The 26,226-nt window shown below is 41.5% G+C and overlaps 1 protein-coding gene across 3 annotated transcripts; it reads left to right on the top strand.

Annotated features, from left to right (window-relative positions):
- Positions 1-25,763, top strand: sytl2b (synaptotagmin-like 2b). 3 transcript variants are annotated; one of them, XM_078245953.1, is made up of 19 exons: positions 1-127; positions 1,955-2,162; positions 5,366-5,526; positions 6,547-6,658; positions 8,757-8,805; positions 8,927-9,029; positions 9,147-9,881; positions 11,268-13,715; positions 15,992-16,105; positions 16,196-16,246; positions 16,349-16,443; positions 16,538-16,639; positions 17,747-17,916; positions 20,099-20,201; positions 20,329-20,490; positions 20,720-20,804; positions 20,943-21,045; positions 23,872-24,077; positions 24,965-25,763. In XM_078245953.1, exons 2-19 carry the CDS (start codon positions 2,062-2,064, stop codon positions 25,111-25,113), a joined length of 5,049 nt encoding a protein of 1,682 aa, XP_078102079.1. In that variant the 5' UTR covers positions 1-127; positions 1,955-2,061; the 3' UTR covers positions 25,114-25,763. The 3 variants fall into 3 exon arrangements, with proteins under 3 accessions (XP_078102079.1, XP_078102081.1, XP_078102080.1); XM_078245955.1 differs by lacking the exon at positions 1,955-2,162; XM_078245954.1 differs by lacking the exon at positions 16,538-16,639.
- Positions 25,764-26,226: the final 463 nt, after the last annotated feature.

Below are 26,226 nucleotides of genomic sequence, written 5' to 3'. Positions count from 1 at the left end.
CGCAGCATCAGACCTGTGGAGGAGCCAAACACTTCTACTCCTACTTCAGCTGTTTTCTGTTGTAACCAACATATCAGGATGGGAGTTACAGGAGCGGTTTGCAACAAGCCTGCAGGCGTCCTGTAAGGTAGGCGACATACTCTGAATCATTAAAGGGACACTTATGTTTTCTTCTTTTTTGCTGGCATTATATCGTAGGTTATTCATAAACATACTTTGTAAGTGTGAGCTAATAAAATAAACCAGAAAATAGGTAGGAGATTTGACTGGACACTGGTAAAAAGTGCACTCTGCTCTCTCTAGCGATATGTAACCAGTGGTGGAATGTAACACAGTACAATTACTCAAGGACTGAAGTACAAATTTGAGGTACTTGTACTTTACTTGTCTTTTCTTTTCATGCCACCTTCTACTTCTACTCCACTACATTTCAGAGGGAAATATTGTACTTTTTACTCCACTACATTAATCAGACAGCTTTAGTTACTTTACAAATTAAGATTTTTGTACACAAAACACATGTAGTTAATAAAATATGATGGTTTATTATAAATTAAACTACCCGACAGGACTTTTACTTGTAACAGAGTATTTTTACAGTGTGGTATTAGTAGGCTATATACTTTTACTTAAGTAAAGGATCTGAACACTTCTTCTACCACTGAATTTAACTCTAGGTAACAAATTAAATGTAGTTTACTAAACAGAGAAAACAACTTGACAAGAGAACATTTCCAGCAGCTTGTTCACTTTTATTTCAGTATCTGCAGCTGCACAAAGCCATGCACATGTGTTGCTTTACACATTGTATAAATACTGTTTAACAAAGACAAAGCGTTGTTGTTTTTCAAAGAACAAATGCTCCGACAGTCAGTGAATTTGTCTTTCTATGGAGTTCTTACCTGTGGTGTCAACAATCAGTTCCCTAAATAAACTTGCTAAAGGAGCACACAAGGCATATTTCAATACTTTATGTTGTAAACGCAGTGGTGGAAGAAGTACTCATATCCTTTACTCAAGTATAAGTACAGTATAAGTATTATCAGAAAAAATGTGTGGAAAGTAGTTGTTCTTCAGTAATATTATTATTATTCATGACATTATTAGATATTTAACACTGATGCATTAATGAATGAGCAGCATTTTACTGTTGTAGCTGGTGGAGGTGGAGTTAGTTTTAACTACTTTTTTTCCAGTGGTTCCCAACCTAGGGGTGAGGCCCCTTCAAAAGGTCACAAGATAACTGAGCGGCTGTGCGATGATAAATGGGAGATAAAACAAAGTTCTGCTAAACAAATTAGTTTTCATTCCTAATCTTTGCTTTTTTTTGTGAAATATTAGATCATTTGACCTCTTTGGGCCTCAAGCTGTTAGTTAAATGAAACCATCTGAGCTCATATAGCTCATAAACATCAACTCATTAAGCCCAGAATAGACACAACTAAATGTAAAGTCTTAATCTGTAAAGTAACTAGCTGTCAATTAATGTAGTGGGGTAAAATAATACAATATTTCCCACTGAAATGTAGTGAAGTAGAAGTATAAAGTAAAATAAAAAGATATACTGGAGTAAAGTAGCTCAACATTTGACTTAAGTGTTCTTGAGTAAATCTCCCTAGTTACTTTCCCCCACTGTTTCTGAACAGATACAGAAGCTACAGTGGTTCACTTTACAGTCATTTGGTGGGATTGTCAGAACGGCTTCCAGTTTTTTGGATTTAAACGGAGCTGGAACGTCACAGCAGTTCAATGGCTGGGCAAGAATGGCATGCTGTAATTTTGCTCCCATATCTTTTAGAAACAACTCACCAAACAACAGAAGACTGTCTGCCCATGTAATTCTTACCCTTGTAATTCATTTAAATCAATATGCACTGGTGTACTCAACACGTTTGTGAAATATTGGAACAAAATCACAACGGTTTAGGATTTGACAATGTGATTTGCCTGGCAGTGACGGACCCAGCTGGTGGTTGCTCCCTGCTTGCTGAGCGTTTCCACACACACCTGCTCGCTGACAGAAGCAGGAGGGGGGGGGGGGGGGGAGGGGGGGGAGGAACCATGATTGACCTGAGCCACCTGACGGAGGAAGAGCAGGGGGCGATAATGACGGTGCTGAGGAGGGACGCCGAGCTGAAGAAAGCCGAGGAGGAGAGAATCAGGTAGAAGCCAGGGCTGCAAGACATGAGGAAAATATCTAATTGCGATTATTTTTGACTGATATTGCGATTGCGATATGATTCACGATATTGGAGGGAATGATCATTTTTGTATCATTATTCTCATTTTCATTGAAAAATATAAAAAATTAAAAAATTGAAATGATTATAGTGTGATTTATGAGAGGATGTGTACCAAACAAAGATTCTTTTCTTTATACTGTAGGATACGATTTCTAGGCCGGAACGTCTCTGCAGCACCACAATACTTAACTCAGAATGGTTTGACACATATTTTGCCTTTAACATATATTGCGCTTCGATTTCGATAAAATTGCGATTAATTGTGCAGGCCTAAAAGAATCATCAGACAGTGAAAGAAATGGACCAACAGATCCCGTTGCTCTGGACGGAGACCAGTGAAGGATATTAGAAGCACTTTTCCGGTGATGGTGATGGCTCAAATGATGGTGATGGCTCAAACTGAGAGAGACGACGTAAATGTGACGTGAGCAACCTGTCTGAAAGTTGGAAGTCTTCTGGTAGCTGTGCCAAGAGAAATCTCAATCATTCCCAATCTTGCAGAGACGGAGAGCGTAGGTATATGTAAGGAGATAACATGGGCACAGGCTAATTATTGCTAACTAAAATGCTAGTTAACATTAGTAATTAAACTTAAACAGCTAATGTAAGTCGAAACTGCCTGCGAGCTTCTCCTGTACTATACGGTCATTTTCTACTGCGCGACAGTAAGTCGCGTGGTTTTGACACAATCGTTAGCCTATTTTTACAAAAACGCCTGCTACGGAGCCAAAACGTGAGGTACAAGGTAATGGAGCCTTTTATACATTGTCGTGTTTCTTTAGAAATAAACAATGGACAAATAAAGTCTTTAAACGCTTCAGATGTAAAGTTATTAGCTGTCAAAGTGACGTCAAAATGAATGGCAGTCAATGGGATGCTAACGGCGGTTGATGGCTTGTTAGCATTAAAATGGCGCTATAGGAGGTACACGTTGTGGAGAGAGGCTTACCCTCTTGGTAGAAATATGCGTCAGTGAAAACAAATCAGCATCTGGCATCCTTAAATTGCGTTTTAGGCTGGTAGAGGTTTCAAATGTCAACAGCGTCCAACTCGGCTTAATTTACATGAGCAGAAATGTTTTGGCTGACATTTAAGCTTATGTCATGTTGTTCAGCTAATGTAATTTTAATGATTCAATAAGTACGCCTTAGTCCTTCCAACGGCTGTTTTTGTGAGAAGAGGCCTTTGTGGGAGAGGGAAAATAATACTTCTCTCGCCATAATAGAATAACACAATAACAGCTTGGCCAGATACAGAGAAGCCATCTCTGAGAAGCCTCGATGGGAGATGGGCAATTAGATTACAGCCCTGATGAAGTCCACACATGGGAGAGAGGATCATGCTGTTCTGACAAACAAGAATAGAAACCCTTAAAGGCCTCAATGATGAGAGACACCTCACCTGTGAAGAGGGTAATGCCTGATGCTGCCTCCGGTCAGCTTGGAAATAAAGAAAAATGTTAGATATTGCAGCTTAAATTTGAAGTCAGCTGTTCCTAAGATCTCCATTGAACCTTTGGGAGGGGTCAAACATTCGTCTCAGTGTATATTCAAGGGTTTTTAAGACAAACAAAGGCCCAGTATGTTTTCTGATCCCTGCCATGTGCAGATACAAAAGGAAAACACTTCGTCTTTCCAAATAAAACTGCAGTCATGCATGTAAACGTAACAACAAAACATCTTTTAAAATGGGTTTCATTCCATTTTACAAGAGTCAAGAATGTCATGAAGCAATGTGCTTTTCATTGTGAGTTTAATTGATTTCGCCAGTCAACTTTTTTATTTCTTCTTTTTTATCAGCAGGAGGCTGAATGCTCGCTGTGTCTCGGTCGGCATGGTGTAAAAGGATTAAGCCAACAGCCTGTAATAATGTGCTACCCTTTTTTCACATGACTGCTGTGCTTCTCCGTCTCAAGGGAAGATGAGTTGAAGCGGTCACTTCTCTTTGATTCAATTTGAACTTGATGGGAATGTTTTCTGAATTCCTTCCTCTAAATAGATCATGTGCAACTGTTATGTAAAGCCGGCGTTGCACTATAAAGTGGAGTAGAAGAATGAAACAGGGTGTACTAAAAGTGATATTAAATAACTTTTACATTTCACTTTCCCAAACTGACTCGATAACGTGCCTCAGGAGATAAAAAAAAAGAAAGAAAGAAAGTTGAACAAGGTTAAAAACAGAAAACAGTATAAAACAAGCAGTAACAAATGAAATAAATCAACTCCAATACAAAATTATATCCAGTTGTGGCGACAACTTCAAAACTTTGTGGTGTTTGGTGTTTAAAGCCCCCAACATCGTCTTCCAGGCAGTGCTGCCTGGAAGGCACTAGGATTAGGCAAAGGTTAGGGTTAAGGTTAGTGTTATGGCCCTGACAAACCAACCCGATAATCGGCCGTCGGACAGTCTGGCGAGGTCGGTGACTCGAGTCTGTTTGGTGTGTTCCGTGCCATCGGCCATTTGAGGAGCTGTCGGCCTTCATTTTGGCCGACCTGACTTGCTGGGTCGGAGGTCGGGCGAAATGACGAGCGGGATGAGTGTGACTAGAGTCTCTCAAAATCTGATGAAAATCTTTTAAACTGACCTTTGTCGATCTGAAATGAAGACAGATTCAGCAACTGCATGGCCTATTTCTCGCTTAAAATGTTTTCAGAAACACGTTTCGGTGAACTATCTTCGTAAAATACAAGATCGTATTCTGAACGAGCCGCCATTATGCCCTGTTGAAAAATCCGGGAGCAGCCAGACCCACGTGACACGTTCGTCCGTTTTATTTTTTGGGCGACAATACAGCGCAGAACACACGCTCCACTCACCAATTCGGGGAGCCGACTGATCAGTCCGACTGCCTTTTCTGCCCACGGTCGGCATTGGCTTTATATTTCACCTCATATTTTGAGATTAGTGCTGCTCAAACTGAATTAAAATGGTGTCAGATTCACCATTTAGTGCAGCTGCTACACATAAATCTGTATAAGATTTACACGTATTATCTATGTATAAGTCTTATATTTCTCAGCTAGGCGAACATACCGCATAAACAGATAATGAATGACTGTACAGACTATACAAACCTCTTGACTTAAGCTTTCATACATGTCCCTTTTGTGTTTCCCCTCCAGGAAACTGGAGAAGATTCTGGACAGCGGATCGCAGCCAGACACCGAGCGGAAGTACCGGACTGGAGAGTGGTTTTACGAGGCCAAGTCTCGCAGACACATGGACAAGATCCACGGCTCCGAGATCATCCTGGCCTCCATGAAAAAGAGGAAAGCTGGTTTAGGTGTGTTCATTCTACACTGTTGAGGGGGGGGGGGGGGGTGTTGTTCTAGCTCCATTTGTGACCCAAGCACTCTTTACATTTAGTTTCTGTACCTGTTATCCAGCAGCAGGTTATATCTTCAGAGGTATTTTCACATACCCTAAGATTTCTTCTGTCTGCCTTGAAAGATATGATATGATACGATATAACTTTATTGTCAGCCAGGGCTGAAATTCTTTTTGCATCCCTGGGTAGCTCGTATAAAAAAGAGGACATAGACATACATAAGATGAATAACACCAAAAGACATACATGAAACATTACCACAAGTGACATAAACTCCCAAGTAAGGAAACAAAGAATAGATGTATAACAACAGAAAATGACATGAACATACACACAGACAAGGTCTGACTTGACTTGTAACCCTGAATATATATTGCACTGGATTTAATGTAGCTGGTTTAACAATAGGATAGATTGATGTATGAAAGAGTTTTTAAGTCTGATGCGATTGAAAGAATGAACTCTAAAAGCGTCTGTTTGAAGGCAGAAGCTGATATTCTCTGTCCCATAAAATGTTTAATGGCGAAACCAAAGTTTAAATCCAACCTTTTCTACGCCGACTATGCCAACACTGCCGATGCCTATACACGGTGGACTTATGTGTATATTACAGAAGAGAAGACGATCAGAGGAAAGCAACACAGTTTGTGATAATATTGGATTTAAACACTGATTTCACTCCTGAGAAACATTTTATCCTTCAGGGCAGACCGTTGACAACTGTGGGATCACAAAAACACTTTGGAGGATAAAACCGGCTGCTGGATAACAAGTGAAACTATAACATATCCATTTCTGAATCGCAGAGTAACATACAGGGAAGAAATCAACCTAACATCTGCCCCAAATCAAAAGAATACAGCATTTGAAACATACTGTATGAAAAACATATACAACCTGATATTTTGATTGCAGCGTGTTTTTATTAACTCTATTATCTCTTTCTACTTTTTTTCCCTCAACTTTCTGCTGCAGATGATTCCCTCAGAATTGAAAGATCCAAGACACCCAGCAGTCAAGGTTCAGACATCGTCGCTCCACCAAAACCTGCCAGATTTTTGGAACCACTACAACAGCAGGACATCAAGTACACAATCCTTTCGTATTCACAGATTTACCAATCTGTCTTTTACCTTTTCATTTTCTTATGTTCATGTTCTTATTTAGCCTGCCACGGTGTTGACTTAAAAGGGCATGCCAACATATAACAGTCTTTAGATAGCATTAAATAACCAGACCAATTTGAAATACTCGACTAGCTCCTCTCTCTCTCTTTCTCCCTTGATCAGTGTATACAGTATTTTTGTGTGTGTGTGTGTGTGTGTGTGTGTGTGTGTGTGTGTGGTGTGTGTGCAGTAGTGTGTGTGTGTGTGTGTGTGTGTGTGTGTGTGTGTGCAGTCTGTGTGTGCAGTGTGTGTGCAGTGTGTGTGTGCAGTGTGTGTGTGTGTGTGTGTGTGTGTGTGTGTGTGTGTGTGTGTGTGTGTGTGTGTGTGTGTGTGTGTGTGTGTGTGTGTGTGTGTGTGTGTGTGTGTGTGTGTGTGTGTGTGTGTGTGTGTGTGTGTGTGTGTGTGTGTGTGTGTGTGTGTGTGTGTGTGCAGAGTGTGTGTGTGTCTTTGCAGAGTGTGTGTGTGTGTGTGTGTGTGTGTGTGGGGTGCAGTGTGTGTGGTGTCTTGTGACTCAGCCTGTGTAAACATAGGTGGTGCTGTCAGGGAACATGTCTGTTTTATAGCCCAGCAGCAGCTAACGCTCACAACACTGCAGAATGTGTTCTGACATATTAAAAGATTAGCAGACCGACAGTTTAGCAAAGTATTTAACGCAATAGAGCTCTGGGCATAACTGAAAAATGAGAAGTGGCTGTTTATATTACTGTGGTGGTTATTTCTGGAATGAAATTCCACCAAAAGGATCAGGATGTTCCCATCATGTTGTATGAGGTAAAATACCAGGAGTTTTTTTTTTTTATTCAAAGTAAGTGGATTATTATGGCATTATGAATACTACTGTACATACTATACAGTGTGCAACTAACTGCTCTAAAAGATACTTTGTCTTTCAGACTATTTGAGTAACTTCAAATAACAGCAACAGCTGAGACACATTTAACATTTTATTACAAGTCAATATTTGATTTTTCCAAGCCTCTGTACTTATGTACACATTTCCTAAGCACACAATAGACTCAAGAATGTAACTGCCCAAACTCTATTTGCGGCCTGTTAACACAACACATCTTCATACCTAAACGACAGAATAGGTTGATTTCCAATGACTCCTCAAACAATTCATACGACCGTTGTATTTACAGTACTGCGTCACGGTGGGCATTTTTAACACGTAACGGCCGCTGTTTTAAACATTTTGTTTTCAACATCATTTAATGTTGTGAAACTGAACAAGTTAACTTGAGACAAATATGTAGTTAGGGTTAGTAAAACATCAGATATTGGCTTAAAATGAGTCACGTAAAACTCTTAAAATGAGGACGTAACGTCACTGTGTTATGTCCTCATTTCCGGTCTGAGCGTGTGAGTGAATGTCCTGTCTATCCACAAGCCCAACATGCCTCCTTATGCAGAATTTGGTGCTCTTATACTTTGTCACCTCACTTCCTCGTTCAAGCCGTTGCCAAATGAGTTGCTACAAAGCTACTTAAGACTATCAGCTCCAAACAACTCTCTGTGTTTCTCAGTATGGCTATGTTCAGAAACTGGTGTCGTCCGGCGACTTTCGCACACAGAAAATCGAGTGAAGAGAATGGCCTGTTCTGTTCAATCCTCCATGTCCTCCTTGGTTACTGGCAACTATGTTGAGGAGGGGTGGGGGTGGTGCGCGATCAAGGAAGGCTTGTATCATGTGGATGCGCTGACAGTTTTGTTGTCATTACTTAGAATGGGGGAGACAGAAACTACGCACTATAGCTTTAATATTTGCTTTCCTGTAATATGAATCCTTTGATTCAGCCACAAAATTCCAGATATTGTGAGTTTTGTCTCATACCTTTGGTTGTTGAGGTTGGGTAGACATTCTTCTCTTTGTTCGTTCATCAGCGTTATTTACGAGTCAGCAAGCCCCAGTCAGGCACATCATGTTAAACTGCACTTCATCTGATGCTTTTTAGTGCTTGTATTTCTTTTAAATTCACCTTTTCTAACTAAATATTTCAATTTTTTTTACCCCCACAGCGATGCAGAAAAAGAGAATCTAAATTCAGCAGTCCGCTCTCCAAGAACGGTAGGCATATGTGTTACAGAATCAGCCTCTTCTCTGTAAATGTTTTCTTCTCTCTGGTGCAACCTTGTCATATTGTAGCTATTGTAATGTAAAACATTCATCATAGTCATTTTCCTTCAAGCCGAGGCACAACCCTTTCAACCGCCCTTCCCTTATTGTTGTTGAGCCACCTGGAAATAATGATGACATGTCACCCAGTCGGGACCAGGTGTCATCTGAGACAGGTTGGAATTGAAACACATGAAAAGACATTTGTGAGGCTGTGAACTGAGATTGACCACACAAAAAAAAAAAAATCAATGTGCCAACTTATAGCAGCTTCTTTTGTTGTTTCCCCTCAGAGCCCATATCTCCACTGAAGAGCCAGCCAGCGGAGGCCAGTCAGACGTCAGGGAGCTCCCTCACATCAGAGTGCTCCTCTGTAGGTTTCAGGCCAGTGCCAAAGAAGAGGACATTTCTATCAAGACGTACCTCCAGTCAGTCAGAAAGCAACAGCCTGGTGTTAGACGCTCAGGGAGGGTCAGCGGGGATTGTTCCTGCCCCGAGACGGAGCCTCCAGCGAGGGTCCAGTGACAGCTCTAACCAGTCCTACCTGAAGGGCCGAGATGAAATACCTCAGAAAAGCGTTGTTCCTAATCAAGTATCTCAGTCTGCTCAGCCATTCAAACCTCTAGATAAAAACTCTCAGCATACACTATACAATTTATCTCAGGTTTCGTCTAATTCTAGTCTGGAGAGAGAAAAAACCCCACATTCTATAACAAGAGACAGGTCAGTGGACGCTTCCTCCCGCAACTCTGACCCCAACATTTTAATTCAACTCTCTAATCCTTCCACTGCACCTCACAACCTGCATCATTTCAGACCAGCTGCATTTAGCAGGAGTGATGCGTCCACTGGCAGAGAGATCCCAAAGAAGGGCGATACACGAGATGATCAGACACAAAGAGAACATGCGGCGGTGAACACTGTCGCCCTGCACACCGGCAGCATTCAGGATACAGACAGAGAAAACAACAGCAGTGTGGGAACAGCAATGAGGCAGGAAGAGCTGAGTCTGCCCCAAAGCATTGTGGGTGAGTTCAGTAACAAGAAATAACTCTACTTACTGTCCCTCAGTGTCAACTGAGGCAGTTTTTTTTAACCTTTTGGACCCTAAAAATTAGGGATCGATTCATACTGTTTTCAGGGAATAAAAACATTAGTGTAATCCCTCACTGCAGTAGCTTTAAAAGTAGATCCAGCCCAGTCTCATGGCAGTTTGTGAAATGGTCATGTTATTGAATCTATTGATTCGTGAACAGGACACGAATATGTCGGTTTTTTTTCGTGTAGTGATTACGAATTTTAATTTAATGTATTTAAATGGGAAGCATATTTCATGATCACAGCACGACAACGGTAGGGAGTAGTATGAAAAGCAGAAAATCCACGTAGGGAGGTTGGTCGGGGTGGTGGATGGGTCAAACAACACAGGACTTTCACCCCAGAGACCGGCGTTCGCGTCCTGCGTATTGCAGTTCCTTTCCATGTTATTCTCTCCCTAACCACAACCGTCCGGTTGTTGTCTGCGTGTCCGGCATGTGACGGTTCCTTTCCCAGTTCTTTTTTTACGGTTCCTTTCCCAGTTCTTTTTTTTCCTAACATCAACCGTCCCGTTGTTGTGGCGTTTCATGTCCCCGTTGTTGCGTGCCACAGAGACCGCGGATCGTGTCCCTGCGCCCAGGGACCGCATCCCCGTGTGGCGGTCCGTCCCGTTGTTGTCGCGGGCGTGTGGCGTGTAATTTCCCCGTTGTGGCCGCGTGTGGCGGTCCGTCACTCCGTCCTGTTGTTGTCGCCAGCGTGTGGCGTTTCATTTCCCCGTGGCAGTTCGTGAAATGGTAACGGTCGAAATTTGTGACCAGTACACGAAATAAACGAGAAAATCGTGACCTGTACACGTATACACCATTAAATAAAAATAACCTGACTATTTACGAACTGGCGTGAGACCGGGTTGGAAGGTGACACTGCTCATTGACTGGAATGTCATGAAATTTGCTATACTTGTAATACCTTTGGTGATCCCTTAACATTTCATCTATCTTGATTAAGTTCATTTTGCCTAATACTTTGTTTCATGGCAACCTGTAAAACTAATGGCAGTCCCATCAAGTTCCACATTGTGTTTATTGCTAATTAGCTGATGTTAGCAAGCTTGCACGCTAAACGAAAACTGGGGAACATAGTATAAACATTATACCTTCTAAACGTCAGCATGTTACCGTTGTTATTGTGAGCATGTTAGCATTGAGCATTATAGCATTCGGATGTTAGCATTTGGCTCAACGTACAGCCTTACATTGCAGCTAGCATGGCTGACTCTTGGAAGATAAGGCCAACCTGCTGCAGCACAGACAGTAGTAGCTTTCTGACTATTTTTGGACAAGTATTTCATTCTTAATTCATACCTTTGTTTTCAGATCCACATCCTCCAGAATCTTATGATCTCAACTTCATTGATAAGTCTGATCAGCAAACGCAGAAGAAATCCAATCAGAAACACGCGTTTCAATTATCCACTCAGACCATCAGTCCCACTGGTGATGAGGAGGACTCCATCGCAAAGGTGCTGGACTGGTTCTGCCGCAGCACAGACAGCATTGATTCGCTAAAGACAGACGACGGTCCTAGGGCGACAAAGAGCTCTGACAAACATGTTGAAATCAGAAAACTAAGAGGTGAAGATTCATTACGAAAAGATGCTGGGGATATTATAAGTGATTGGAAAAATGAAACCCTTGAGATGAGGAGGAATAACTTACGAAGACAAACCAATGAGGCTAAAGAGTTAAGAGCAACAGGCCGAGAAACACAAGAAGAGGTGAAGGATACCAGAGAAAGAATGCTGTCACAGGAAGTTAAAGATAATGATGATGAAAGCGAACCGCCCCAAATCAGTTATCTGAAGTCATTCTGGGAGAAAAGCAACCCGGGACCTAAAATACTTATCAGCAAATCAATCACGCCCGGCCACAACAAACAAAAACCTGTTCACCTCTCAGTGGAGAAAGACGAGGAAAAAGTAAACAAACCCCACAGAGCACCTGATATTCCCTCTGTGCCCGGAGTGTACAACAGGGAGGATATTTATGATAAGTCTGCTTCAAATCATCAGGAAAAGAGAGAAAAACAGAAAGATACTGGAGACAATGTTCAATCAAATAATAAACAGGAGGTAGACAGTCTGGGGATGAATACTTTAACTCAAAGGAACAATAATGACCCAACATACAACTTAGATTATTTAAAGTTAGCAGCCAGTCTCCAAGTATCTGACAGAAGAGGTTCAGAGACTGAGATTTTAAGTGTAACCAGACTTAGTCCACAGCCCAGGACACCCATCCAGTCCAGTCCACAACCTGACAGTATCTCCCAATCCAGAGAAACCTCACTGCACAACGAACTGTCCAAGACTATTCCTGTGTCTCAGCTGGATACAGATCCAGACTCTGAGAAGCTCCACATGTCCAGAAACCACCCATATACGGACTACAAGCAAGGCACGAATGATATACAAATCACCCCTAAAACACAAATGCGTAGAGGTTCAAGTGAAGAGGTAAAGAGAATGGACAGTGAAGATAAAAGCGTGCAATCAAGCATGTCTCCCAAACGGAAAGAGGATACATTTAATAAAGACAGAATGACTCACTCAAACAGACAAGGTTTGCCACATCAAGAAAGCATTGCAGAGAAGATAAAGCAGCTCAAATCTTTTTGGGAGAATGAGAGGGACAAGTCCCCGTTTTACACCGGCAAACCTAAAGCTCTTGGGGAAGGTAAAGTCGCTCGTGGTGCAAATCAAGCAAAACTGAATAAAAGATATACAAAGTCAGAGTACGACCTGACGTCAATTGGAAATGATTCAGGCAGCGATGAGGAAGATTCTGATAGAAATCGTCACAATTTCACTGTTCTTCCTTTGAATCAGAGACTAGACAAGTTGTCCCCTAGCCTGGGCACGAGCCGCACACAATTTAACACTCTGCGTGAGTTCTGGGGCGAGGCCACGTCAGATACCAAGGGATCATTTTCCTTCGACAAACCCAAAAGCCCCAAAAGGAAAGAGCCCATTAGTGCCCAGCTTTCATCTCAGGAGTTAAAGTGCGCCGACCCTGAGGTTTACTGTCTATCAGAGAAAACAAGACCAGCCATCATGAAATCATCTCCACCTCCTCAGAATCGATCGAAGTCGCCTCATGATAGACAGACGGGGTCGAGGGCAGCGAATGAGGGCAAAAACAGCCAGTTTAATTATACGACAGCTGAGTCCAAAAGGAGCTTAAAAGACTCTAGCAGAGAGGAGAAATCCACCAAACCCCCAAGCAGTTCAGGAAAAGAGCCTCGTTCTCCAAAGAGCAGAAAAGACAGCTTTAGCAATTCGAGCAGTCGTGGAAATTCCATGCGCCGCGCCACCAGCATGTTCGCCCTGAGCGTTCCCGATGAAAAAGAGCTTAAAATGGACGTAAGCCCCGTCCACTCCCAGAGCAGGAAGCAGAGGCAGAACGTGGAAAAAGGCGCCTTGCCGAGGAGATCGTCTGAGGAAACGGAGATTCTGACTCCTCGTGCGCGGGCATGTGTTCCCAGAGACTACCGCCATTACCTGGGTATGACCGATGAGACCAGCGTCCACACCTCCCTCGCCCCGCCGGTGAAGGACCAGGGGTCCGAGGGGAAGTCTGCCTATGAGTTTGACCTGGGTGGGCCGATGAGGGCCAGCACTCCGGTGAGCTCCGAGGAGCGTTACGGCAGGAGGGGCAGCAAGGCGAGTCAGCGCCCTCTGTGGCCAAACTACAGCAGTTCAGACGCAGGTCAGGAGTCATCGGTGAGCAGCACGTCAGAAACCTGGTCCAGGAACGGTTCAAACCGTAAGCAACAACTTTTGTTTTTTTACATGGTAATATGAATAACTGAAGCTGGCCTTGGAAAGATGTTAAATGTTGTTATTCTACTTCATTTAAGAATGCTTGATTCTGATTGGCTGGGAGGAGGGCATTAACCCGGCAGGTTGCCCGCTGACTGAGCACAGCGTCATCAAATAGTAGATCAATACGCCGCTTGTATTTTTTTTCTATCACAGAAATTTCAAACATGAGGTCCATTATAAAAATAAACCTTGTTTAGAAAATGTTCTAAAATGTGTCGGAAATCTATCGGAGGGTCAGTCGATATGTAGTTTCGCAAGCGAGATACAATGTAGCAACTACGTTATTAAACTAACGTTAGTGATCAGATGCAGGCTTGTGTGGTTGCTATAGAAACTTATTAATGTTAGCTACAGTTGAGCTAACGTTATTCGCCGTAGTTCTAAACATTACAGTGTTTTAAAAATGGACAAATTCATTGTCAATTTTAATATATTTGGAGGGGGGGAGACATTTGAGGACTGGTTAAAGAGCGACGAGGACGACGGAATGACAAAAGAAAAAGACGAGGCCCAGGGTCTCCGTTTCCGAGATCTGACAGATGAGGAGCTGCGTACAATTGAAGACGGGGCCCTTGAATCAAACACGAAAAAGGCAACTGCCTTTGCTATCGAGGTTTTCACCGAGTGGAAGAGCCACCAGAAGGATAGACTGACAGTGACAACTGACCCGGACTGTGGTTGCTATAGAAACTAATTAGCTACAGCTGAGCTAACGTTATTCACCGTAGTTCTAAAGGGGACTACTTTTTGAGGGAGATGAACTCAGAGTATACATTTAATAAGCATGCAATACGAATAAGAAAAAGCTTAATTATTAGAGTATTTGAATTGTTTTATTATGTTGGCAAGCAAGAAGTAGAAAAAACGGGATAATCACGAGAGGCAGGGCAATAAACAGTTTGATATGCCACAAGCCGGGCATATCAAACTGTTTATTGCCCTGCCTCTCGGTGATTATCCCTTACGTATTTAGTATTTTTGATAGGTAATATTAATAATAAGTCAATTTGATGTAGATAGATATTTTACAACAATGTTTTGGTAAATAGATTTAATTTTTTTTTACAACACAGGCAGAGAATGAGATTAATTTAGGGAAGAAATGAACTAAAACGGAATCAAAACAACTTTTTTCGAAGCAGGGATGTAAATGGTTAGAGCAAAGCAAGATCTCCTACAGTGAACATTTAGCAGAAAGAACAAATGTTTTCACTTTTCGAAATGTCATATAATTCTTACAGTGTGTTGAACATTGTATTGAAAATAAAGCTGTTTTTATGTAGTCCAACTTCTGCTTTCTGTTTGCAGACTGGTGGACGATTATTGCCACGTGTGTTTTATACAGCAGTATCTTTGATATCATACCCGTGTCAAGTTATCTGTGTTGGCAGAAGCAAATGTCTGTAAGCACTGTGTGTACTTGTGGTCAGCTGCCCATGTTTAATTTGTGGGCTGGGCGATACGTCACTCTTACTTCACTGACACCACACAGATGAAGACATGTTGTACCAGCTTACAATTTCAGAAGCTAGTTTTATTGGCTTTGAAGCAGGAGCTGTACCTATACATCCTTCAAACAAGTACACACCATTTCCAAAGGTCACTAAACTGCATATTTAATGCACTGTTGGTTATTACTGACAGCATTTTATTTTAGCAAATGTCAGTAAAAAAATCATCCTATTTCACTAATGAATGTATACCAGAAGAATCAAATCAAATTTAAAAATGTGCAGGATAATGCCAACACAAATTGAAGACTTATATCTAACAATATACACTATATATTACAAAAGTACCATTTATCCTCTCCATTATATTTCAGTTCCTACTCGCAGAACAAGCCACTTAATAATGTCACATTGTGCTCTGTGATATTGTGACGTTTTATAGAGCAAATGATTAATCGATTTATTGAGAAATAATCTGCATATGAATCGAGCATGGGAATATTGTCAGATGCAGCCCTAATTATAAGTATAGACAGACAAGTTATGTGAGCAATAAACTTGTTTAAGTAAAATAATCTCTGCATTCAGAGCAGATTGCAGCTCAAAATAATTGTGTCCTCTGTTAAGCATACTGTCTGTCCAACATCACTGTTTGCTGCATGCCAAATAGTTTCATCAACCAATCTGAGCACGAAAAACTGTCACTACCGTAAGCAAACAAACATTAAAATGATTAAATATTTTTCTTTCCAATATGTACTTGTAGGTGAGAATGACGGTGACGGCCCAAGCCTTGTAAGGAAAGCGCTAAGGCGAGCAGAAGCGCGGCCTAAAAATCTGGCTAAAAGTATGGAGGACATCACAGCATCCTTATCACCACGTGAGCATGTCTATAACTTCCGAGTCAGATTGTCCATATGCACAGATCATTTTGGGAGACTGTGATTTTTTGGGGATTTATTTCTCACAGGACAAGAAAGAAGGCAAGACCCAACTGCTGACATGAGACGCATTAGTGATGGTAAAAAAAATAAAAATGCTTGATTCTTTTTATTATGGATATCTTTGCAAGCAATTTAGTGAAGATTTTGTATCTTCTGCTTCCCAATCATCCGCTCTTTAGTTTCATCCATCCCGTCGCCCTCCTCCTCCTTATTTTCGGATCCGGAGCACCTGAAGAAGATGAGCAAATCGGTCCCTTCGTTCTTACAGAAGGAGGTAAAACCATCCCTGCATCTTTTAGTCCACTAGGTCAAATCCTGCTCTGCATCCCTGTGCACAGAGCTTCCTGTGCCTGCTGTCTGTGTTTCAGACTGACTCCGCCTGCGAGGACAGTGACCCCCCAGGAAGACTAATGACGGGCAGCTCTTTGAATAATCTCACCGGCTCCTCTGGCATGGCGTCTTTGTCTTCTGTATGTTCACACACAGCAGCACGCATCGCTAACGCATGAGCACGCCTAACACTCAGACACCGCTCTCTTCAACTGTGCTACTCATTGGCTTTTAAGCTTCAATTGTGATTGACATTAACCCATGATTTGTTTGTGGTGGTACAAGTGGTAGGCCCATCACATGTTATGCCCGTTTCCCCTCAAAAAAGTTTAAACTCCCATCCCCATCAGACTCATGGTGGGGACCAGATGGTCAAGCACAACCATTAAAAGGGTACTCCACCCATTTAGTCACACTCCTAAAACTGATTTGCAATGTGAAGTTGACAATTTGAAGAAGAAGAAAAAAATCAATGCAGAACCAAAGTTTTTTTTTTTTATTCAATGCATTCTGCTTCCTTGACAAAACCTGGCGCCTACATTACCCACATTGCAACTTGACTGCTGACTGGTCAGAAATTCGGGTTTTGCTAGTAGTAGCGGCCAGGGGCGCAGCACAAGATTCTGGGCCCTGGGTACTCAGTCCCATTTCCACCCCCAGTCTGACACCCCCAGTCTGACACGCCTGGTAGCAGCTACAACAGAGATGACCTACAGAGGTCTGGTAAGATCACTTCTTTCTAACTGCACAGCTCCAGTTTGATTTCATCTTCAAGCTTGAAGTCTTCAGCGTCAACCGACACTGAAATGAATGAAATTTCACACAGGCTTCATACAAAAGTGCCTTTGTACAATGTAATTCATATATAGTAAGTAAAGTAAGTAAGCAAAGTTTATTTCTAGAGCACATTTAAAACACAGCTTAAGTTGACCAAAGTGCTGTATAAAGAAGCACTAAGGTGCTGTATAAAAGAACATTGAAATGTAAAAATAAAAAGTTAAAACAAAACACAAAAAAAGCATCCCAACAACAACAACAACAACAACAACAACAACTTACAAATACAGAATTATGTAGTAGACCTTCCTAAGACCCAACAGACTTGGATGTGTAAAATTGGTGGAGTTCTCCGTCCATGTCCTCTATCTCCAGCAGATGGATTAGATTTTCAGAAAAAATGTATGTAATAATTACAGTTATGATTGATGACGTAAATTGTTTGCCTACCTGTTTGTGTCTGCTTCTAGCTGAGTGGAAGTGTGATGACCATGTACAGCGGGGACTTTGGGAATGTGGAGGTTCAGGGAAACATCAAGTTCTCCATCAACTACATCCAGAAGCTCAGAGAGTTTCACATCTTTGTGGTTGAGTGCCAAGACCTGGCTGCCGTCGACCCAAAGAGGGGCCGCTCAGATCCGTGAGTACTGTACCTGGAATTTTCTATCATCATATTTCTATACTGTATGTAGCGTTCATTCTCTGCTAAGTAAGACTGTGGATGTGTCTGGAATTAACAACCACTGAAAGACAATTAGTATGTACAAAGAGTGCATGCACTCTAGTTTTTAAATCTAGTGTTTTTCATTATCTTGATGTTTACATGGAGCATAGAGAAACCTGGTTACTGGCTATTAAAACCAAACAAATGGAAACGTACTACATGCAATAAAGGAAAATGTGCAGAACGCAGAAGCATATGTAATTCCACCTTAACAGTATCCAGGTTTGTGGTTATTGGGGGCTCGTCATTTTTTTGTTTTTGTATTATTTCCTGTAAGTTGAAGAGGCGCATGCTTACACTTTTTTTCTCTGCCAACTTTAATTGATGGATTTGTGCTGCACTTAAACAAAATAAGACATATTTGATATGGCTCATAGTGGCTACATTCAAATAAAAAAAGGCCTTGCAGTTTCACTACCAACATGTAAAAGTTGTGGAAAGATGAATAATGAAAGATCTCTGCCGCCTGTTGTTGCTGAATCAATGTTACGCACAAACTCCACTTCACTGGGTTTCCACATAACAAGCCATTGGAATTTGTGCCTGTGGATTTTCAATTTCATTTCAGCATTTAGGTCATTATTACCTTGTGTATCTTCATATTTATTTGTCTTTACTGTTTAACTACGTTCTCACATAACTCAAGCTAAGGAAACACCTGCCAGTAATTAGACGTGGATAATGTGTGTACATGTATTTGCTTCTATGGGAGTACACCTGGCAGCACATTTGGGTTTCTCGAAACTGGGATGAGGGCGGAAACCAGGATATGATGTTGACGTGCACAAACGCGTTATTGGGATACTCGAAAAACCTGATAACTGTAATACTACTAATGTCCATGTAAACGTGTAATTATGACCAATAATATTTGCACGTGTTGCATTGTGTTTTTTGACTGGGTAAGACCAGCCCCATCTGCCAGAGATTTGATTTCCCCCTGCAGCTCAGGCTGGAAACCTGTACGTTTATCTATCCTGCTTCCGTTACAAATTTGCGGGAACCAATCACAAACTGGCTTATCCACCTAACGCGCTATTGGTGGGTTTAACACAATGACGATAGAGAAGCGACCAAGAAGCTTCTTGTTTACATTCAACATGGCGGCCACCGAAGTGCAGCAACCCATTGATGCAGCTGTCGCTGTCACTGCCCGATGTGAGTCGAGTGCAGACGTGAGTCGCGCATGCTCAGCTTTAAACGGTTTACGGCATAACGTGTCATACTGAAATTTGTGAAATCCATAAAATAATAAACTTTTCTCTTTACATACAATAACAGAAGATGGAAATCATTTCAAAAACATTTTAGCTATCTATGATTGTTTGATTGCTAACTTTAGCTCAGCAGTGAACGAACTTCAGCCGTTGTTGTGCTAACTTGTAGCCAGCAGTGAACGAACTTCGTTGTAGGTCAATTGTTACTGTATTGACATTACAGAAGTCTCTAGTTAGCAGGTTCTTGTAGGCATGCGCGACTCACATCTGCACTCGACTCACATCGGGCAGTGACAGTCGCTGCTGTTTTAAAATATTTCAAAGGCAAGTTTTCTCTGAAAACGGAACAGAAACTTGCCCTGGAACAATTCCTACAAAAGAAGGATGTGTTTGCCTTACTACCAACTGGCTTTTTTTTTTCTTTTTTTTTTCGCTTTCGCTCTGCAAAGTATGTCACCCGGATCGTTGGTCTGATTGAAGGACTATCCAATTGCGTACAGAGTCATTTGAACTATGCCTGTTGATCACGCCTCTTGTGCAGTAGAAAATACAGAGCAGACTCCCCAGACTAATGTTCAATATTAAAAGATTGAGCTTGGTCTGGTGATAGCCAGACTATTGTGTTTTCTCAATGGTCTCAGAAATAATACAATGTCTTTTTCTGTATGAATGTAAACTACTATATAATACAGCCAAACTGTAAATGTGTAGGGTTACATTTTAGGATGATAATTATCGGCATGTAATTTATTTTAGTTTGCCAGTTGTTGGCACTTGAGTCAGAAAATGCATTTTGGCCACTAACTGTGACTACTTCCACATGGTATTATATACTAAAGTTGTTCTTAAGGTTCCTATTTTTTTTTTTGTTGCTTTTTAAGGTATGTCAAAAGCTACCTGGTTCCTGACAAAGCTAATCTGGGAAAGAGGAAAACATCTGTAAAAAAGAAGACACTAAATCCAACTTTCAACGAGATCCTCAGAGTAAGAATCCACAGATATAATGCCTCTAGTATTAAACAAACACAGACACTTTCCCACACTGTAATGTTTAATACTTGGCATGCATGAGAATCAAACAAAAGCAGCTCGCTCTTCCCTGTCCTTACAGTATCGAGTTCGCATGGAGTACCTCCGAACCCAGACGCTCATTCTCTCCGTTTGGCATCACGACACCTTTGGTAGGAACAGTTTCCTGGGCGAGGTAGACGTGGACCTCTCCAGGTGGGACTTTGACCACACCCAGATGAACTACTTAGCACTGAAAGCAAGGGTAAGAAGGGGGAGCATACACAGGCTTGCTTTATCCTCAGCAGTTGTTTTCTCATCAAATAACAGCAGCGTTATCTAAGAATGTGGGCAGCCTTCCCGGAGTCTATTTGAGCTGGCAATATCACATGCACTGTAGTTGCTGTATGACCTGTGCACAAAGGAATTTTGGAGCTTCATGATGGATTTTGGATCTTCTTTTTATGTAATTTATACTCTGTCAAACATTTCAGGCTGCACCCACTCTGGCGCCATCACATGGTCGAGGAGAGATGAGACTAGCCATACGTTTCCTGCCACAGATCATTCACAGCGAAGGTCCATACACGGCTTTATTCTATTGTTTTAAAAACAGGCTTTGCTTTTTGATGTGGATTTTAGTTATCCGCAGTCACACCCTTTCTATAGACAAGGTTCTTAAAATATTTTGTATATTTTGTCATTTCTTCTTTAAAGGATTAGTTAAGGAGGGTCCAAACACCGGAGAGATTCACATTTGGGTGAAAGAATGCAAAAACCTGCCTCTAATCAGGGCCACCATCGACCCATATGTCAAGTGGTATGCACATAACATTCATCTTAAGTTAAAAGAATAGTTTGGCATTTTGGGAAACACTCTTATTTGCTTTCTTGCCCAGAGTTAGATGAGAAGATTGATACCACTCAAGTCTGTCTGTTAAATATGTAGCTGCAGCCAGCAGACAGTTAGCTTAGCTTAGCACAAAGACAGGAAACAGGGAAACAGCTCTGTCTACAGGTAAAGAAATCACTAGTCTACAGTCAGGTCCATAAATATTGGGACATCGACACAATTCTAATCTTTTTGGCTCTATACTTCACCACAATGGAGTTGAAATGAAACGAAACAAGATGTGCTTTAACTGCAGACTTTCAGCTTTAATTTGAGGGTATTTACATTCAAATCAGGTGAGCGGTGTAGGAATTACAACAGTTTGTATATGTGCCTCCCACTTTCTAAGGGACCAAAAGTAATGGGACAGATTAACAATCATAAATCAAACTTTCACTTTTTAATACTTGGTTGCAAATCCTTTGCATTCAATTACAGCCTGAAGTCTGGAGCATAGACATCACCAGACGCTGGGTTTCATCCCTGGTGATGCTCTGCCAGGCCTCTACTGCAACTGTCTTCAGTTCCTGCTTGTTCTTGGGGCATTTTCCCTTCAGTTTTGTCTTCAGCAAGTGAAATGCATGCTCAATCGGATTCAGGTCAGGTGATTGACTTGGCCATTGCATAACATTCCACTTCTTTCCCTTAAAAAAACTCTTTGGTTGCTTTCGCAGTATGCTTGGGTCATTGTCCATCTGCACTGTGAAGCGCCGTCCAATGAGTTCTGAAGCATTGGCTGAATATGAGCAGATAATATTGCCCGAAACACTTCAGAATTCATCCTGCTGCTTTTGTCAGCAGTCACATCATCAATAAATACAAGAGAACCAGTTCCATTGGCAGCCATACATGCCCACGCCATGACACTACCACCACCATACTTCACTGATGAGGTGGTATGCTTTGGATCATGAGCAGTTCCTTTCCTTCTCCATACTCTTCTCTTCCCATCACTCTGGTACAAGTTGATCTTTGTCTCATCTGTCCATAGGATGTTGTTCCAGAAATGTGAAGGCTTTTTTAGATGTTGTTTGGCAAACTCTAATCTGGCCTTCCTGTTTTTGAGGCTCACCAATGGTTTACATCTTGTAGTGAACCCTCTGTATTCACTCTGGTGAAGTCTTCTCTTGATTGTTGACTTTGACACACATACACCTACCTCCTGGAGAGTGTTCTTGATCTGGCCAACTGTTGTGAAGGGTGTTTTTTCTTCACCAGGGAAAGTATTCTTCGGTCATCCACCACAGTTGTTTTCCGTGGTCTTCCGGGTCTTTTGGTGTTGCTGAGCTCACCGGTCGCGTTCTTTCTTTTTAAGAATGTTCCAAACAGTTGATTTGGCCACACCTAATGTTTTTGCTATCTCTCTGATGGGTTTGTTTAGATTTTTCAGCCTAATGATGGCTTGCTTCACTGATAGTGACAGCTCTTTGGATCTCATATTGAGAGTTGACAGTAACAGATTCCAAATGCAAATAGCACACTTGAAATGAACTCTGGACCTTTTATCTGCTCCTTGTAAATGGGATAATGAGGGAATAACACACACCTGGCCATGGAACAGCTGAGCAGCCAATTGTCCCATTACTTTTGGTCCCTTAAAAAGTGGGAGGCACATATACAAACTGTTGTAATTCCTACACCGTTCACCTGATTTGGATGTAAATACCCTCAAATTAAAGCTGAAAGTCTGCAGTTAAAGCACATCTTGTTCGTTTCATTTCAACTCCATTGTGGTGAAGTATAGAGCCAAAAAGATTAGAATTGTGTCGATGTCCCAATATTTATGGACCTGACTGTATATCCTCGACGTTCTACTTCTGGGATTTCTCCGTTGCCAAAGGAAATTCCACCAGATTTCACTCATTTAGGTCGGATATCCATTGCCTTGGGCTTCCTTTGTGTTGGCATTCTAACCTCCGGTGGATTCATGAGGACTATCAGAAGGTTAACTGAGGTTAACTGCTCCTCAGATCTCTGCAGGGTAAATCCAGACAGCTAGCTAGACTATTTGTCCAATCTGAGTTTTCTGTTGCACGACTGAAACAACTTTTGAACGTACACGTTCCACCAAAACAAGTTCCTTCCCGAGGCTATTTTGCAGCGGCACCGCAGCTTTTCCCGGTGCTTAGCACCACCCATGACAATTGTGATTGGTTTAAAGAAATGCCAATAAACCAGAGCACGTTTTTCTGCCATCCCAGAATGCTGTGTGGACTAGCCAGACCTTCCTACGCAGCACCGTGTTGGAGGAAGGTCTGGAAAAGCAAGACTAAGAAATCACCTACCAGCACCATTACAGCTCATGAATTAACACATTACATTTTAATATGTATAAAAACAGTAGCCTAAAAACATAAATTTACAATTTTACAGTGGGACATGTGCTGGACTATTTCCTTCCTGGTGTCTCCACTTAACTCCCTGTTTAACAACTAATTGTAGTTTGATTTATACGGATTAAACAAACAAGATGTTAGTTAGTGAACTCCAGAGGTCCTGCTAGGTTGATTTTGTTTTCTTCGGACAGACCCAGGCAAGCAGTTTCCCCGTTTCATTCATTCTAAGCGAACCTTTTCCTAGCTGTGACGTTAGCCTCATACTGAATGAACAGACTCAAGATTGGTATCGATCTTCTCATCTGACTCTCAGCAAGAAAGCAGTTAAGCACTATCTCAAAATGACTCCTTGATCAATTAGTTTAGATGTTTTCTGCTGTATCAGTCAACGTGTTTCCTCCTTCCCCCTCATCTCAAGCTTTGTGCTGCCGGACACGAGCAGGAAGAGTCGCCAGAAGACCCGTGTTCTGCGGAGGACAGTAGACCCGGTGTTTAACCACACGATGGTGTACGATGGCATCAAGCAGGCTGATCTATCAGAAGCCTGCGTGGAGCTCACTGTGTGGGACCGAGACAGGCTAGCCAGCAACCTGCTGGGGGGCCTGAGGCTTGGAGCTGGAACAGGTACTTCGAAATACACAAACTGATGACAAATCTGACTCATGCAATGCTAGTGATCATCAGTTGGAGCATCGCATTGCTTTATGTATCAATAAGAAAACTGCACTTTCTGCAGAAAATGAGGTGTAATATGAAAACTATAATTTGAGAACTTGTAAGAGCAAAGATCTGTCACCAGGGTCGTCTCATTGTGATGTAACAACAGTAATCACTGAGCCGACAATTTGTTCACTTATTTACTATTTACTACTTACAATATATTGGCTTATATAGAGAGAGATTTCTATTCAGAGGATAGTCTGTCAGATGGTGAAGTTTAAATGTTGTCCTCAGGTCAATCTTCATTCAGCAGCCGCCTGAATTTAGGGCTGCAACTTGCAATTATTTTTATTATCGGCTAATTGCGCCATTACTTTCTCGATTTATTGGTTGGCCAGCAAAATGTCAAAAAATAGGGAAAAATACCTGTCACCGTTTCTTAAATCCCAAGGTGACATCTTTAAATAGTTTGTAGCAGAAATACAACAATGTAAAAATATATAAGTAATGTCATGCATTCAAAATTGTACTGAACAAAATTTACTAAAAGTGTCAAAAGTAGAAGTTCTCATTAGGCAGAAAAATGACCCAGTCAGTGAGATGTTATTATATATTACATTATTAGATTGTTAATACAGCTGCATCAATGCACATGTAGCATTTAACCTGAGGGACGGGCCCGCTCCAAAGTCACAAGATAAATCTGAGGGGTTGTGAAATGATTTATGAGGAAAAAAGAAGAAAACAAAGGTCAAGCTTTTCAGGCTCAAACACTTACTTAAATGAAACCATATGAGGAGTGTAATGCTTGTGCCTTTAATGCTTTTTTGTTTCCCTGTGTCTCTCTATAGGCAGAAGTTATGGAGCACTGGTGGACTGGATGGACTCTAGTCCCTATGAGGCAGCCCTGTGGGAGCGCATGATGGCCACCCCAAATGAATGGGTGGAGGACGTACTCCCATTAAGAGTGATAAACTCTGCAAAAACTGGTTTCAAATAAGTCAAAGTATACCAAACTGCCATAGTGCAAAGACAGATATATATTTGAGAGGTGAAAACACAGAGTGGTAGTAACAGTGTTAAAGGTGCCCTGCCACACAAAACCGTTTTTACTTGCATTTTTTGAAATATGTTAGGTCCATATGTCTTTGTGTTATGTTGTGAATGTGAAAATGAACTGCTACCTCCTCTGTCAGCTCTAGCCACTGAAAAGAAATAAGTGGAGAAATCAGGCCAATTCCAAAAGCTGGTCAGTCTGACGTGGTGTTGCCTGAGCTCATTACTATTCATGAGCTCGCCCAGTTGCGCTGGGTAAAGCGAGGCTCTCATTGGCTAGCTGTTAGCCAATCAGAGTCAAGCAGCTTAGCCCGTTGAATATTAATGAGAACTGGCACAAATCTGCGCGGTGTCTTCCTGCAGGCTTTCTCTTCCACGCTAGAATGGCTTGAAACAAGGTAACCAAGGCATTTTTTCCACAAAAAATGTTACAGAGTCCACGTTAGAACTTCAGACATTACCAAAAAGTAATGAAATACGTGTGGCAGGGCACCTTTAAAGATTCAAATTCAGTCAGGAAAAGCTTTCTAAGGATTTCAAATGTCAATTGAAAAATAAAGACACTGTGACACATGTGACTGTAATTTTAACCTCCACAGGACACAACTGTGAGTTTTTGTTCAAGAAGAAAAGCAGAAATTTAAGACACCTGCTGGCAGTTTGTGTTGGCTTTTGCCATTTAAGGGTTTTTTCAAACAAGAATGTCACTGGACAAAAGGAAGCACTGAGGCACACAGGAAAATATAATCAAGAAATCATACATCAATCATAAATACAGTAAACCCCAAATTTTTTTTTTTTTAAAACTAACAAAATTAAAAACAGGCAAGTTGGGAAGACCATCAGTTGTCAGGCATGTGAATAATACCCACAGTTGTATCAGGATCTAGTTTTTATTATTTAACACATACTTTTTTTTTTTTTTAAATGTTTTTAATAATTTAAACAATATTTCTAAGGTCCATCATTTTGTTAGTTGCTCCCAATGTGCAACACACCCATTACTCCCTAAATATCTCATGAGTCAAATAATCAAGATCTAATCTCAGTTATCATT

The sequence above is a fragment of the Sander vitreus genome, chromosome 3, assembly GCF_031162955.1.
Source record: "Sander vitreus isolate 19-12246 chromosome 3, sanVit1, whole genome shotgun sequence".
Lineage (NCBI taxonomy): Eukaryota > Metazoa > Chordata > Actinopteri > Perciformes > Percidae > Sander > Sander vitreus.
This window is presented reverse-complemented; position numbering and strand designations above follow the sequence as displayed.

Bases quoted from the DNA above. Each gene is read 5' to 3' on its own strand.
- sytl2b (XM_078245953.1), top strand. From the start codon at position 2,062: ATGATTGACCTGAGCCACCTGACGGAGGAAGAGCAGGGGGCGATAATG. The intron at 5,527-6,546 runs GTGTGTTCATTC...TTTCTGCTGCAG, and splicing joins AAAGAGGAAAGCTGGTTTAG to ATGATTCCCTCAGAATTGAA. The intron at 17,917-20,098 runs GTGAGTACTGTA...TTGCTTTTTAAG, and splicing joins AAGAGGGGCCGCTCAGATCC to GTATGTCAAAAGCTACCTGG.